The 17,865-nt window shown below is 37.7% G+C and overlaps 1 protein-coding gene across 5 annotated transcripts in view; it reads right to left on the bottom strand.

Annotated features, from left to right (window-relative positions):
* The window catches only part of cadpsa (Ca2+-dependent activator protein for secretion a), a 183,881-nt gene that overhangs the window by 149,710 nt on the left and 16,306 nt on the right, over positions 1-17,865 (bottom strand). For all 5 annotated transcript variants that reach the window (XM_067505309.1, XM_067505313.1, XM_067505310.1 and 2 more), the window contains exon 2: positions 1,302-1,415. In XM_067505309.1, the coding sequence (XP_067361410.1) occupies positions 1,302-1,415 (114 nt within the window). The remainder of the gene's footprint in view (positions 1-1,301; positions 1,416-17,865) is intronic.

Here is a 17,865-nt window from a genome sequence, read left to right as displayed (position 1 = left end):
ATGGCAGAGCCACTGTATTGGTTTGCAAAAAATGCACAGACGTGTTAGATCTGTGTACTTATATAAAAATAAAATAGGCAGGTGTGTATGTATGTGCGTTTAAAATATATCTATACAGTACATTTAAACAAACTGATCTTGTGTAATATCAGTATAAGCACTGAATTCATTTTAATAACATCACAGACATTAAAATATGCCGTATCTGAAAATAATGATGAAAGAAGGACATCTACAAACTACTTGTACAAAGTATCTTATGTTGAGGCTCTTACAATTACAATTAGCCATTTGGCTAATTAGCGTTTATCCAAAACAACTTACAAGTCAGTAGCAGACCCAAGGGACAACTTGGGGGTTCAGTGTCTTGTCCGGGACCACTTCAACGTGTAGCCAGGAGGACCAAGAGTCAAACCACTGACCCTGTGGACAATTGCTCTACCAACTGAGCTACAGACTTGTACTGTCTGAAATTAAATGCTTATTTAAGTCTCAGTTTGAACAGATGTTACCTGCTGTATCTGAACTAAAAACAGCACATAAAACTGTGACACAGTGACATTTTCAGCCATTCAGTTTTTTTGTAGAATTTAGCTACAGCATAATTATTCTGTGTCCTTACTAATGCAGAATCAACACTAAGGCCTTGTTCTTTAACTTGCTGTGATTGGTTTTAAAAATGGGCAATCAAATGACAGAAGGTCCACGCATTGTAAGTCACTCCAGATACTCATTTTCCAAAATGTTAAGATTTAAATGAACAGTGCAGCAGAGACGCGGATGCAGACGAGACTTTTTGTTCATCACATTTTATTTCCCTCTTCTGCTCAGGTTGGATCAAGCCGGCTGGGACCACATTATTAACACTGCCCTGAGGAACAGTGCACACTCTGAATCGTTTATCAGAGCTGAGACAAGCTATTTCAGATGAGGTTTGGATACATTTCACCCTATTATTAGTCATCCGGGTTGGCCAGATTTAGCTTCAATGAGAAGTCTCTCCACTATAACACATTTACAGCTTCTCAAAGATAGTCTGCGGCGACTGTGGCGCAGGAGGAAGAACAGTCAGTGGCTAGTTCGATCCTGGCTCCTATTATCACATGTTGAAGTGTGAGCAAGACACTGAACCCCAACTTAGTTGCTCCCGGTGAGTGTTGGCCCCCATCGGTGTGTAAAGTGTAAAACGCCTTGAGTACCAACAGGTAGAAAAGTACTTTATAAGTTCAGACCATTTACCATTTAGTATAGATGAATAATTTGATATCTATATATATTTGTAACAGGTGCTACAGACTCACCTCATAGTAACTCTGGACTGCATTGATGAAGGCTTCATCAGCCACTATCTGAGTTTCTCCATTTAAGAATGACTGGAAACGCTCTTTGACTGTCTGCAGCTGCTGCTTATTGATCTGAAAAAACAAACAGGAGACAATATGTATTATATGCAACATTTTCAAAAAATGCATTTCAACTCGCCAAAAATTAAACCACAAAATTATAAGTGGTTTAAAATTCATCCATGCTTTTTTACTCCTGCCATAACCAACTATGGCCACAACTATAGATCATTTAACAGTTGAGCTCAGCCTAAACATGCAAGTCTGTGAAAGGGTACAGTGAAGCTTTGGCGGTTGATCATATAGGGGTTGACCACTTTTAGCATTTGGTCCATGATGGACCAAAGAATACTCACAGAATACTCTGTGCTCCCACAGTTCAGACACACTTCCATAGTGGATGTGTTTAAAGATAGGTCCTAAACGTGTACCTATCATTCCAACTACAAAAAACACCTACATTCTTATGGTTGTGTAAACATATGCAGCGTTTTCCTTTCATTCGATTATAACTATTTATAACCTGTTAATAGATTGAGTGTTCAGGCTAAAACAAAGCTGATGTTAGTTTGGGTGTCTTTTCTTTAAGTCTACAGAAATGTAAATGATAAGTTAAAGAAATTAAGTTAAAGAAATGTAAATGATAAGTTAAAGAAAGACTGCGGAAATTTTCGTCTTGTGTCTTAGTTTCGGGAGTACATTATAAAAATAGTACAATATCATCTCTCCTCTGTCTTCTCTGTCTTAAAATAACTCACTACTTCTAGATGATGTTATCTGGAGGAGGGTTTCAGTTCACATTATGTAATTTGGAGGGGATCTGGAGAAGTAGGTTGACCACAAGTACGGTCTTTGTATGAGCAACATGACAGCTAGAAAGTTTTTCAGCTAGAAAGGATATTTTTAAATGCAAAGGGCAGATGAAAGTATTTAGGTAAAACATTTTTAGGATTTTATTTTGAAATGTCTGATCTGATCTTTAATTGTGATCTGGATCCCACCGTGTCCCAGTGTGTAACGGTTTCCAAGTTACAAGTTACAGTCTAGCCCTGGACGCATCCTGTGCCTCCTTTGATATTTCAGTCACATATTATCATATGAATTTTCCTTTAACAGGGACTGTAGCACCACAATAAAATGACCAATAACATACTCTCTTCCTGCAAGAAGACTCCACACCCATTGGCTAGCTCTCATCTGCAACCATGGTAACTGTTACCATGGCCACTGCAGGAGAGGAAGCAGTATGACATTACAGCTTCTTTAATAGGGGTCAAAGTTCACAGTTCAGACGAACAACAGAGCCAGCTGTATTCTACTGTTTATCCATAATAATGACTAAATATTGTTGAGTAAGAGGTCAGTGGAGATCCAGTGGCTTCAGAAAGCATTCAGACATCTCTACTGTTTGCACACTTACTGTAATTGTGTGGATTGCCAACATATAAAAACAGTCTAAACTAATATGACGCTGAGTTTGCAGTGCACAGCATAACCAATCTGAGGCAATAATGGGATTTCTGCTTACAGTCCCCAAAGGAATGTGTGAAGTCCAGTTGCAAAAACATGAATATTGCCAAAGTAGAAATAAGCAAAGTAAATAATAGAACTAATATATTATATACTATATACTATTAACATCAAAGGACGGGTTTTTATATTCTTTAAGTGTGTCTTAAGACAACAGTCACATGTCTATATTAACACTGAAAGGGGTCTTTTAGTGCTGTCATTATTTTTCTAGTTCATTCTGGCCTTTGAAACTTCGCTTCTTGCCAAGCCTTTTTACAGCGGTCGTGCATGTGCAGTCATTGCTTTCAAAGTGAAAAGGTAGATCCCCTGTGAATGGCAATGGAAAGTCTTAAAAATATGAATAATTTCTAAAATTACCAAAGTTATCAGTAAAAACCCCTGAACATGTGTTTACATGTGAGGCGTGGGATCAAACAATTCCTTCAGAGTTGAAGTCTTTTGGGTATAACATTTCCTCTTTGTGTTTTTTCTGTTCAGTTGCGACTGAAAAAAGCAACAAAAAAGTGTGAAGCTGTCTTTTGCCAGTATTGTACTAAGGCACAAAATGTCTTGTCCATTCATTCCCAGATATTTGTCCTGTGTTGTTAGCAGGTAATCCCTTAGCCGTGCTGTGATCCTACATGTTACCGGACTCATAATTAATAAACTCCAATGGGTTTTCCTGTCAATAAACTTACACACCAGATCCTTGTTTAGTATAGAGTTTGTATTGTCAATACACACAGTATCTTGAGTACATATTAAATAGTATAATGATTGTTCTGTGTAGTGAACATTTTGTTTTACCAAGAAGCACTTTCCCCCTGGGTTAACCACCACGGGGACTTATACGCACTTTTCTGGAAATAACGTTCCACTCCAGTTGGGCGTGTTAAGGTGCATCTGTTATAATGTGACGCTCTGTTACCACTGCCACTCTAGGGAGAATATGACAGAGAGATGGATAAGAAGGGGGGTGGGCAATCTCTGAATATTGGTAGGAGAAGAGTGTGACACCTGAAGGACTCCCTACCTACAGTACAGTGTGGATGTGCACATGAATTACTGAAAATTTCATATCCACCAGGATATAACTTGATTAGTGTACACTCAGTAAATTAAAAAATTTAAAAAAATGGCTCGTTTAACTGAAATACTGTTTACCAAGCATGAATAGCTTAAGGACAGATCGATTAATGGAAGCATATAATAATAATCAATTATTCTGTTAACTGAAAATCTCCTCCAGATATAAAAAATTCAACTTGGTGGAAATGTTCCACCGATTAATTTATTATATCAGTGGAAGTAGACTAGATAATCAACCTTGGAGAGACCCTGTTTGTGAGGAGATTTTGTGCAAAAATAGATTCTGTTAAGATTATTTGGTCTACTAAAATTTGGAAATTGTAGAACAGTTACTTTATTAGATTATTTTCTGCTACTCATATATGTGTGTAGCCAGCAGGAATTCTGTCTGTCTGCATGGACACAAAATATGGAAGCCTAACTAATATATTCTGCATATATTTTAGTATCTTCTGCTCTGTCTTCAGGAAATCTATTGAAAATGTAAAACCCTAATTTGCTACACAGAGAAACAGGCAGCAGTGCAGTGTGTGAGCAGAGTGTCTGCTATGAGGCGCTACAACTGACATCTGGGTGCTGGGAAAACCAAGATAACACATATGCACTGTGTGTGCGTGTGTGTGTGTGTGTGTGTGTGTGTGTGTGTGTGTGTGTGTGTCACATGGCTCTCTCAGTGGGCGATATCTATGTGCCTGTAATTGCTCCAGCCAGTGTGGCTGCTGGAGTGGGAGCTGGGCTGAATCTGGCTTACACGCAGCAGAGATCACAGCCTGGAAGCAGCAGGGGCAAATTCACTTTGTCAGGTAACCTTAACTGAGTCTATATTTGTATTTCTTTAAAAAAAAAAAAAAGTGCCTTGTGTATTGTTTTTGGAAGGCAGCTTCACTAAGGATGTTTTTAAAAATCATTGCAGATTAAAGTGCAGTGTGGGTTTTCATCTGACCCCTAAGTGTTGTATAATGTGTTGTTGGTTGTTTCCTTTTTCCTCTCTGCATCCACCAGCTGATCAGTCTGTGTGAAGACCTTTACCTTGTGATGTGGATTCATGTTGGTCACAGTTTGGCCCTACTTCCAAGCAAGACTGAGGGAAATCGCACCCTGCTGTCCTGTCCACATAAACAGATACAGTATCATGACAGTACGTAATGGTTGCCCATGTGTGTCATACTGCAGCTCTGTCTCAGCTTGTCCTCGTCATTTATTACATTCAAGAGATGATCTTCAATAACCAATCAATCGGTATTTGGTAAAGTGCGAATAAAGTTAAACAACGTTTTTTAATTTTTCCTTTATAATACATGTGACTAGCAACTAGCATACTTATTACCATTTTTTGCCAAAGGTAAGACAGAATATTACAATGAAAATCCCTCTGCAATAAAAAAAAAACCTTTTCCCCATAGACTGAAATGATAATACAGATGACACCAATTACAAATACCATTGATTTCTACTCTTGTTATAATTAATTTACCCTCATATCAACTTATAATTCTTATTTCTGCATTTAAAATTATCCTACCTGGTTCTTGAGCACTTTGTTCATCTTTCAATTTGAGGAATGGAATTAATTATGTAGCAATTTTTGTTTATATTTTCATCTTAGTTTCATCTAATTAATATTCATTCATCTATTTCATTATAATTTTATAAGCATTTCTTTCAAGTATTTTTGAGTTTTGTTCATATTTCATATTGCCTTTGCAATAAAGGTAATAACGAACACTGCGCAATCATACGATTTTCCTGGTATCGCATCGGTATTGATGGAAAAGTACCGTAAACCAATGGAAAGGAAAAATGTTGGTATCGCACATCGATATTTTCCAGTGCTTTGTTAGCTGACAGCAAACGGATTGATTGTGTGGATTAATACCTCTATAAGCTGTTTCATTGGCTCTCCACAGATTTGCTCTTCTGCTCTGTGATTATGTCCTCTCATTAAAATCATCAAGTCCCTCAAGGCTCTTATTTATGTTTTTTTTGAGACACCTCAACTAGCCAGGATATGGCATTAAGAGGAGTCGGAATATTGAGTTGTATTATGTTGTAGCCAAGGTTGTGAACATTAATTTAGCTGCCACTCAAAAGTGTGTTTTTCCCTGCTGCTTAAATCTGTAACTTGACTTGTTAAAACCTGCAGAAGCCTGCGTGATACAAAGAGCCTGATGAAACTCCTCTTTGAGAATCCTGGCACACTATATTGTTAAAGTTATAATGTCATTAGCTGAAAAGTTTGTCAGTCATCTCAAACAAAGCACTGGATTGGCTGGTTGCTCACATGGTTAAATGTTAGTGTCCCAGTTGACTCGTTGCTCGAATGAGTGTGTGTGAAAGACTGGGTGGATCAGTATTTCATAGCCAGGTCCTCCATGTTGGTCCTCTATGGTGAAGGATGCCCCAAAGCCTGTATTTCACTATTTCGCTCCAAGGAGAGACTGTGCAAGATGTTTAAGGAGGGACAGGTGAGGGAACATTGGAGCATCCTTGTTCAAAGTCTGTGAGCAATTTTGGGAAGTGACTAGTAACTAAATCAGTTACATTTAATATGCAATTACATTACAGTTACTAATCAAAATGATGGTGATAACAAGTCAATGTATTCTTTTCAGTATTTAATGTAGACTATCATGTTCATTCTGTTTGTTCTGCATTTTTTCATTCTGCAGATTTCTGGAGAACACAGGTCAGCAAAGACATCATTTGAGTGCGGCACCGTTCAGAGTTGGATGGCCAACATGAAGGTGTCTCTATGTCCAGATTGTCTTCACTTTTGTTTGACTTACCACTGCCAATCAAATCCATGAGCATTGCTAAGCAGCCAAATTCTGCCACGCCTGTAAAAGGCTGGCTGACCACACCAAGTGGGTGGTCAAGTGGCTAAATAATGACACATCAGTGCTGGAAATAACATTTTCCTCAGGAAGTCGGAAAAGGCTCTAACTTGACTGTGCAGTGTGAACATGTTTAGCAGCGTTGAATATTCTCCACGACCTGAGAAAAGACCTTCAGGTAGTGTGACCGTAATAAGTGTTGAGAAGTGCTGCCAGGTTTACACTGCCTGTTTTAAATGGATGTTTTTAGGACATTTCAGTTTAAAATGTATTAGAAAAGTAATCAAAAGCTCATCAAATGCAATCAGTAACACAACATTGATGAGGAAATCATATAATTGCATTACTATTAGATTCTTAACAGGCTAACTAATCATCAGTAACCTATTCATTTTCCAAAGTAATCTTGAACACAAATAGCTGACAAACGTGTTTAGCTCTGGGCAACACGGGATTCTGAGTGCATTATGGGATTCTCTGGACTAGCAGTAAAAATAAACAAAAAAAAAATTCAGATTTTACAGATACATTTTACAGATAAAAATCAATGGCTTTCTACCACAGGTTTCCACACATCAATTTGGCATGAGTTTGTACACCGGAGACACTTCCTGCCACAACCCTCGCATTTTATCCAAAGCTTAACGCAGCAAATTGCAATGTGCATTTTATGAACTTTTCGAATGGATCAGACATAACTAAGGAATTGTCTAAGGAAGTAGGTGGTTTGATCTTTACAGCTACTGTGGCTGAACGGGCTTTTTTAGTGCAGGTTTGCCCTGCACTGTGTCAGGATCAATCATTTATTTAGACTATGATATGGAAAAAATCAGTGTGAAATTGTGATTCACAGTTTATTGAACAGAATTTATTTTTATAAACATAGGATATGATACTTAAGGTGAGACCTGCATAACACCGATCTTTAATGAGATATGTTTGTCCTTCTTAAGTCATTGTGTGCAACATTTTTCACATTTTTCATTCAATAAAAAAGCCAACATTTATCTTAATGTGGAGAGGTGTGGTAGAAGCCTCCAGTGACACAGACTCATCGAACAGTTCCGACACCTTCTTATTTATTGCAATGTGAATATGATGACTACCTAGAGGGCTGTGCACAATGTGGCACTAGCTTAAGTTGCCCACTGTAGCTTTAACCTGCTGCTTAATGTTAAATTGTTGCAGATATGTAAATTAAGTCTGACCTCTGGTACTTATTCTAATATAACCAATTTATTAAACCAGCATGTGAAGTGACACATCCTTCTCACCCAATAACACTAAAGCTGCTTTTTCATTTACAGATTGAATTTAAAAGAAAACCAGTCATTTTGATTTAAATTGGATCCTTAACGAGACACCCCTGTCTAGAAGATTAAGCTTTCAATATGTGGATAAGAGTTAATTGAATATTTCGGGTTTTATATTACTTCTCCCTTTTGTGCAAATCACTCTGCTTTTCTTGCTGCGGGGAACATGTACGAGCTGGCGATGACATAATCTGAAATGGACGGGTAATCCAGATTACACAGTGAACAGCAGAGCAACAACCGAATCCATCGGCCCATATTGTTTTTGAGGTTGCATGGGCGCCTTATTCAGACAACACCCACTCATTACTGGCACAGCATCAGCTGCTGGCAAGTCTTTCTGTCAAAAGTTAAACTGTTAGGCCAACTTCTCTTCACTGGCCAACAGGCTTTAAATGCCAAAAAGAAGTGTACACTTTCCATTCAGTAGCATTAAAATAACCATTTGTCTTGGGTTGCTAATGTCACAGACAGCATGTAGAGATTTATTTTTATTTAAATGGAATTCACTTATCTAGCAGGATCAGTAGGATCAATGTCCAATCAGTAAATGGACTTCTGGTGCTTTCTACATGACAATGACTCTCCCTTCAATGGATGCATTTGTACTGCAGCAATGCACTTTAGTTTAAATGGTGTCAATTAGCTTTAAAAATATCACAGGGGTGTGCTGTATCATGCTACGTATCTCTTCTTTTCTATGATGCAGTGTAATTTAAATGAAGCCCCTAATCACTTGACAGAGGTCTATTAGGATATTGCAGCATCTTAAAGGGCCACACCACCAATTTCAAATGTTAATGTCTGTTTACTAGCTACTGCGAGTACACACAGTTGTGTAATGTCTTCTGTGGATCTAGTGGAGCTTTGCCAAATCTGAGAAAATTACTTTAGAAAGCCTGGCAAAAGGAACTGGTGGCCTGGAGAATACAGGAAGAGTCTTACACATTTTTCCTCTCCACTGTTGCCTAGGGCTTGTTCAAGGGGGAATTGTTGAGTTCTCTCTATTCATCTTTATAGTGTTGACTTTATTCTGTAAAATGCCTTGAGATGACTTTGTTGTGAATTGGCGCTATATAAATAAAGTTGAATTGAGTTGAATTGAAATTACAAAGATGCTGTGTGAGCCGATGTTTCTGGAGTTAAAGTTATGTTAGTATGTGACCTTTTTCTAAAGGTTTGCATTTATATTTGTTCATCTGGCAAATGTTTTTACTTAAGCAACAAGTGAGGTACAATCCAAGCCACAATGAATCAAGGTTGCACTTTCATGCAGAAAGGCAAACACATCCATCCATCCATTAGTAGTAACCACAAAAGTAACCACTATTTGGGAGCATGGCAGTTGGAGCCTACCCCAGCTGTCTTAGGGCGAGAGGCAGGGTCCACCCTGGACAGAGCTCAAGTCTATCTCAGGCCAAATACAGAGAGAGATATACACAGACAGACATCCATTCACACTCACATTGACACCTGCAGGCAATTTTAGATTCACCAATTAACCTAACATGCCTGTTTTTGGACTGTGGGAGGAAACCGGAGAACCCAGAGGAAACCAATACAAGCATGGGGAGAACATGCAAAGTCCATACACAAAAGTCAGGGCCACCCGGGACACAAATCCGCAATCCTTTGCAAGTGTGAATTTTATTCTTTTTTTTAAGCAAATTATCAACTAGCTGATGTGTGACTTCAGTTTGGCCTTTGCTTTGCTGTGTTTGAGACAGTAGCAGTGCTGGCAGAAGGTTTTTACACTAGTCAAGGATTGTGAGTTTTAAGAGCTTAGTTACATAGTTCAGAAAGCTAAAATATTTTAAGGCAGCAAAGTTTTCAGTTTGGTCATTTAAGCTAAATTGAATATTGAATATTAATTCATTTTTAAAATGCATATGTAACAATACCTCCAAATGTAATGTAAGTACAAGCATGTACTTACATTACATGTACCTGTTCCTTCCTTCCTTGTTATAATTGCTTGCTTTGTTTTTTGAGGATGTTCTATAGTTCCTCACAAACATTACTGTAAATGTGACTGTAATGTTTACATAGATATCTGCTTTTGAAAATCTTGATTGATTTTTTTTCTACTTTTTGATTTACAGTGGTTGTTATCCTGCAATATGCAATTTACGTCACAAATTCTTTTGCTCAAAATTGAGTAAATCTGAACTTTGTGGTGTGTCCACTTGAAATTTTTGCTTCACAAATCAGCTAGAATTGAGGCGGAAGCAGCCATAAGTCACTGAGTTAGGATTCAATTTGCTGCTCTGTCAGCTTTAGTTAAGATAAGCTTATGATCTTTATTCCTCAACATTAACTCCTTAACAGGGCATTTGTATTTATGAATATATAAATCGAGTTCATTCGTCTTTGTCAGCATGTACACAACAAGGCTAACTTTACAAAAAACTCTTCGACATGGGTCAGCTACAACCAGGTGAGACCCTATGTTTTGATTCTGGCGGAAACAAAAGTATAAAGTCCGTTTTCTACCAGACATAAAGGAATTTTAATCAAAACAGAGGAAAAGCTGGCTGTTCCATTTTCATTATGTGTATGTGTACAATGACTTTCCTCCTGTAAAATACGACAGTCAAAAATGATCAACAGATATCTGGAAACATCTAGCAGCTTCAGTGAACATAAGACCATCACATAATATTTAGACCCTCATAGGCTTGTTGGGGAGGTTTGGGGGGAATGGTTTTGTCACAAAACACAGCTTTTTCCCAAAGGAACCCAGAGTTCAAGTCAAGTGTGAAACAACAGCTGTTGATGTTGTTGCAACACGTCCTGTGACATTGAGTGAGCACTAATTGTATGGTGAGCTGTGACTTTTTTGCAAACTCTAATCATCTGGATTGGTGTCTAAACATAATCCTGTATTTATACCAAACCACTGTTTTTGAATCCCACATTTCTGAGTGTTTAGACCAAAGGAGCAGCGGGAAACTGGTTGCCATTTTGGTTCCACTTTAGGCAATGGTTTCCACCATTTTGTTGCCTAGAGACACAAAGGTGTGCAATTTCAACAGGCGCCTGCCTCCCTACATGGGAGTTCTATTTTAAAAATCAGTTCTGTGATGGCGATACATTTTTAAATAGTCAACAAAGTCGGAGGACTTGTGAGTTTTATACATTACGTTAATAAGACACGTCAGACAACAATCTTTCCTTTGGAACAGAGCAATAATGCTACACACACAGTACAATGCACTTCTAGAACCAAAGATTTACCACAGGCCAACATCTACCAGATACTTTGCACTTGTATGTGGACATTTGGACATATCAATTGGACTTTTTGCAACTGAAGTCATGATTTTAAGTTTTAAAACTGAATTTTTCACGTTTTAATCAATTTAAGTTCAATGATTTTATAATACATTTATTAAATATAAATTATTATTCCAGTATAGACATTTTAAAATTCCTTTTTACTTTGATATTATTTTTGGATTCAGTTCGAGTTAGTTTTACCAGTATCACTTTGCTTTTATTTAATGGACTGATTTTAGTTTGTAGTGTTTTTGGTTTTAGTGTATTTTAGTTTGATAATTTCCACTGAGGGTAAAGGTTGAAAAGAACCAGTGTGGTTTGACAAACAATCTCCGGATCATGAAGGTTCATCGTTTCAAACCTACCCTTCATCACCATGAAGACTATGATACGTTTGTTTCAGACTGGCAAATCTTGCTGTAAAATGCAATGATGGAATATTTGATCCATTTAGGGCACCTTATAAACACACATCAACAATAGGATTGTTTTCTCTGTGTTTAACTAAAAAGATTAATAGAGGGGCGGCTGTAGCTCAGCTTTAGCTCAATGTTTGATCCCCAGTCCTGGCTATATGTTGAAGTGTCTCTGGGCAAGACACTGGACCTCCAACAGCCCATTCCCATCCCCAGCTGTGCAGTGCTGGTTCAAGCACAGTAGAAACTGGGGAGGGTTGTGTGAGGAAGGGCATCCTGCGTAAAAACTGTCCCAAATCAACATGCGGACGATGATCCGCTGTGGCGACCCTGAACTCACGGGATAAGCCAAAAGGACAAAAAAAGAAAATAAAGATTAATAGCAGACTGACACTCCAAGTTTCTATTTGCATTTTCAGCAATACTTAATTAATGCAATGTTTAAATTTAAAAAGAAAGAGTAACATTTAATTCTTTGAAAAGCTTTTATGTCATATATAAACCATCCAACCAGTCTCACTGAACAGACTCATGTGACCCTACATCTGTTTGCATCAGCAATTTGTTTCTTTTAATAGTGATTAGATAGTGAATATTAGCTTTGTTGGGGTTCAGATTTGTTGGGGTTTCTATTTAATTTCTAGACCCCCAATGTTGTTACCTGAAATGATTAATACCCGACACAAACTGCTCACTATACACTCTTTTAGTCAATCGGTTTCTCCATTGATTTGAAATGATCACACATAGGTCTCCCATGTTTTCTCCTTGACATCCTGACCTCACTTCTTCACTTAACTGGGCTTGGAGGGCTATGTCACCGTCCAGCTAAGCTTGTAGGAAAGAGCTAATAAGAAAACCCCTAGATGTGCAAGAGGAGAGGGGCCGGTGATCTTGAATGGAACAATGTACAGAACGATAAAAACCCATATTCCTCATTGTTTGCACCTGTTCCCCTCACTATTTAGGTCCAGCTTTCCCCCCCACAGCTTTTCCTGCCAGATGTTCATCTCTCCCCATGCCAACACACTGAACCCTTGCTTTACCGGACCCGAGTAATCCTGTAAGTTGGACTCTAGTCCCAAGCAACTTTTGGTCTGAGGTTTGGTGCGTTTCTGTTTGTTCGTTTCCTTAGTCTTTTCCCGTGTGTTCGTTTTGGTTTAGTAGTTTATGTTTCACAGCCGTGTCTTATTTTGTTTGTGGGCTTCTGTTCATTTGTTCGTAGTCTCTTCCTAGTGTTAGTCTGGTTTTCTGTTGTAGTTTAGGTTAGTGGGTTGCGTTTTAGTTCGAGGATTCTTCAGATGTGTGGAGTCCTTGTTTGTAACCCAGTGTTTTCTGTTACCTGTCGTGTTTTTCTTTGTACCTTCCTGTTAGGAGCGATTTCTGTTTTTCTTTTTCATTGAATTTTTATCAAACGTGTTTGTTAGTCCAGTCCCTCTCACAGTCTCCTCACTTGGGTCCGACTTTGCCCTAATTGTGATACTCATAAGGTAGAAAAGCACTGTATACTCTAAGTGCAGACTGTTAACTATTTTAAACCAGTTGTACACTATTCTACTGTATAATTAAAATTTAGCTAGAGGCTAACACACGTGATGACAGTATAAAACGTTGGGCTACAATTACAGTGTAGATATTTCTAAATTATCACAACAGTAAAGCTGTAAAATGTAATATTGACATTTGGTTCATTCAGAAGTACAATACAAAGTTTAACACAGTGGTGAATATTTATATATATATTTATATATCTCTATATCTATATCTCTATATCTATATCTATCTATCTATATCTATATCTATATATATCTATATCTATATCTATATCTATATATCTATATATATATATATATATATATATATATATATATATATATATATATATATATATATATATATATATATATTTAAATATATCATTTAGAAACTCTGCTCACTGTCCTCCCAGTTTTCTGATCTGCTGTTTTAATTTACTGCTGGGGCAAACTCATCATGTGCTGCTGTCTTTCAAGTTTTATAAATCATGCACATGCCTTCACGCACTAATAATTCTAGTCAGTTTTTTTGCTTTGTTCTGTGTTTGGCTAGTGTCAGTGAAACGCAGAACTTTATGCAGCCATGGAAAAGAATTAAATGGAATGATTAACAATGTTTAAAAGAATTGAATAGAACAGATGTGAGCAATGACATGAATCTGGTTCTGCACTGATGCATATTTGCATAATGTTACAATACAGGTGAATTCACAATCTCTATTTTAAAATGCAGTTACTTTTTAGAATGCATTACTGCATATCTATTCTCTTGTTGTACATTGCATCAACATGAAGTGCCTGTTAGGAAAATTAAAAACAGCAGATGTTATGAACAATGCAAAACCCAGACTCCATGGTTACAAGTTGGTGGCTTTTAGCCCAGTTTTTAATTTGGCTTTCAAACTACTCTGTGTCATCTGATGGAGAGTCCCTCTGAGTTACTCCCAGGCTTGTTTTCTATTTCTGTCATTTCCAACACTTGTGTTGTGTTTTCACTGTGTAGCTGTATGTGCAGCATTGAGAACCCACGTTGCTATATCAGTAATTTTATATACAGCGCGGGACTTTTGGACCATAGTACAATAATATAAACGTGTCTAATTTTCCTGATGTCACTGATGATGGAAAGTTTGTAGAGAAGGTTCTGGGCAACACTCTAACAGGCTGTGGACTAATTGCTGGTTGGTCCTGCAGACAGTGATGATGAGCATCATATCAGAGTTTCAATAGATCAGATTGATATGATGACTCACCCCGAGCCTAATTACAGCACACTCGTTGCTTTCTATAAGTGGATGAGTCAAAGGACCACAGTACACTGAAGCATGTGGCGTATGTTCATGTGTGTATTTATGTGTGTATAGCTGTGTGGGTGTGTGTTTCTACAAGAACACAACAGGCCAACTGACAAGGCTTTGATCATCATTAGCAGACTACATGCTGTCTTCATGAATTATTCAGATGCTGTTGAACTGTTTCTATAGCTCACACACAAATGTGCTGTGAACCTTTGCTGGCATAATTCAAAAAGATTTTCCTTTCTTTAACTGCCTGGTTTGGTGTTGTGTTGTATTAGAGGAAAAGTTTACCACAGTTTGCGTTCAGGGATAATGCATTGACTGTTGACGGTGTGTTTTTATTGGCTGTTCCTTTCACTAATTACGGATGCAGTTTTGCATATATTGTTACTTACTTTTAGTATTAGTTTTTTCTTGGTCAATATACTAACTTTTCCTTTTTGTTTTTTTTTTTTCAAACAAGTTTATGGCATTGCCACTTTATTTGCTAGTTACCTGTGAAGAGAGAGAATGCAACATGCATAGTGATACATGCATAAATTGTATCCATTTGGCTACCAGGGCAACCCTATTGATCTCTGCTGCAATTCAAAGGTCCCTTGTCTGTAACAGCTTCTCAGAGACAGATGTCCCACAAAGGTTTGAAGAAGCTGCCATGAAGATTTCTATGATCTTCTAGAGGAGCACATATAACTGCCTTCTGAGTAGGAAAAGAGGACTCGGACAACTATTTATAGGTCATAACATTTTTATAATGATCATCATTAAAGTGCACAATGTCTCGCAGTCAAACCCTGGTCTCCTGTGTAAAAGTCCTGTGTCTTGTTGTACCCACCACCATCTCGTCCACTTCCCTATCTGACTTTTCACTTTATATACTATGTCATTGCTTTTGGGCATTTAATATTGAAACATCAGGGTTTCTGTTGTACTGCAATGAAAGGTCAGAGTGACGATTACCAACGCAAACTGCGTGTGTCTGCATGTAATGCAGAAGGGACTGTACAAAGCCGCACTTTCCGACATCTATGAAATGAGAACGGACTTTTTTTCTATGCTGTGGCCAAACTGTTCAGCATTAGTTTTAGCAGGGCATGAAAATTCTTTTGGAACGTGAGCAGAGCCATTTGTAAACTGCAAAAGACCAAAGAGTCTAGAGAAATTAAGTAGCATTATCAAATGATCTGAGAGAGAATCTGCATTTCCCATGTGTCCTGGAGGCTTGGATGGGACTCATATTCCCATCATCAGTCCTCCAGTCTACATCACCAACACAATATCCAAGTGTATCTCAGATCACATCCTGTAATATTCTAAAGTTTAAAACATTGTTCTGTCACCGTTATTACCTAAAACCATGGAGAATATTCTATTAAACCCCCCCATAAAAGTGCAGGCTGTGGTAAAGATATGACATGCACTTTTAAAGACACTAAAACCATCTTACAAGCCTTTACTTCATCATGTCTTGATCACTAGTAATACCCATTGAAATCAGAAAGCTTTGACCAGCTTTAGACAGACTGAAGGGAAACCTCTGTTCCGTCAAAATGTAAAGACACATTATGTAACTCAATGTGGTTTAACAAAAATAAGGGCTCTAGAAAATCCTCTATACAGTACAAGTGGACACCAGGAAGTGATTTTCGGACACAATGAGACTTGGCTTTTCCAAGTGTGTGTGAGTGTGAATGAGAAGCAGTGTAAACCACTTTGAGTACCAATAGGTATAAAAGGACTATAAGTGCAGGACATTTACCATCTATTAAACTGTCTGTTTTTCCCCACACAATTTCCATTTTCTTTTAACACGAGGAAATGTTATTTTTGTCATTAAAACGTTGCAAACACATTCATACTGAAAATATCAGTCAAATGTTCCCAGACAGCAAACCTTACAATTGTCTGATCACTTTCCCTTAGCTTAAAACTATAAAATGGAGCTTGAGCAATCTGCACTCTACTCCATGCAGCCTCCCTCTTTCTGCTCTGCTATACTCTTGTAGTGTAGCAGATGAGTGGGCTATACTACCATCTGCAACACTCCATCATACTCTGCACAGCCCATCAGGCATCAGTCAAATTACAATAAATAAGAAGCTGCAAAACCTACTATTCGTAAAGATTATTTGTAGCTTTACCTGAAATGCTTTTCCTGCTTAAACCAAACCACACGTGCGACTCTGGGGTTAAACTCTGGTCTTAAATGATAGTCGTGGGCGTTGTTCCCCCACCTTACACTCAAACACCCCCTTACAACTCTGTTTCAACAAATAAAGACAGAACTTTATTCAAACGGGTTTCATTATACTACAACAATTTGATGCCAAACCTCAACAGATTTCTGCTTTCTGTGTCATCAGTACCTACAATGGGCCATGAAACTATGATTACACCTTTTTATTGTTAAATTGAACATTCTCTTCAGTAATTAAAATCATACAGTGTGAATGTGATCAGGTTACATAACAGGGACATAATGTTAATCCTCTTCTGGACACTCATCTCAATCACTGTCTCTCTGCCGAAGTCTCATCATTTTGACCCATATCTCTTCCCAACCCAAAAATGCGCTTTGATGATGCAGTCTTTATTTTAATCTCTAGGCCAGGTGAACACAGAGCAAGTTAATATATGAAAATGTCACCAGCCTCCATCCGGAGAATCTTACAATAAAACTAAAATAGGGGAGCCTCAGTTTGATGTGTGTTTCAACATTTAACACAAACTCAAAATACTAAAAAAGTTTAATAGTCTGATTTTGGATGAATGCATTATTAACTTTTGATTTCATGTACCACATGTTTAAAGATGTTTACCGTTGAACCATTTAAAGACAAGGTAACAGTTTAAAAAGGCAAAAACTGTCTTATGGACTGATGTTTGGTGATTAGGAAAGAACGCAAGGCTTCAAGTGAAATTACTTCTGATATCTTTAGCTCTGTTTTATTCCAAGCAGAGGGGGCGGCAAAAATAAATGCTTGCTTCCCTATTCTAGTTTGAACACGAGGAACAGTGAGTTTATAAATGTCACACGGACGTAAAGCATAATGGCTTTTGGTTCTTTGTATTGGAGAGCATAAATATAACGGAACCAAGCCAAAAAGAACCTTATAAATCAGCATCATCCAGTGCGTATACCTTTGTATGCTCAAAGAAGGCCTAAGCTTTGGCAAACAGTTCACAGTGATGTGTTAGGTGATAACAACCCGTAATAAACCTCAAATCACTGTGAAAACTGTATTC

Source organism: Channa argus, chromosome 5, assembly GCF_033026475.1.
Source record: "Channa argus isolate prfri chromosome 5, Channa argus male v1.0, whole genome shotgun sequence".
Classification (NCBI taxonomy): domain Eukaryota; kingdom Metazoa; phylum Chordata; class Actinopteri; order Anabantiformes; family Channidae; genus Channa; species Channa argus.
Note: the sequence above shows the minus strand (reverse complement) of the source record. Positions and strands in the feature narration are given on the sequence as shown.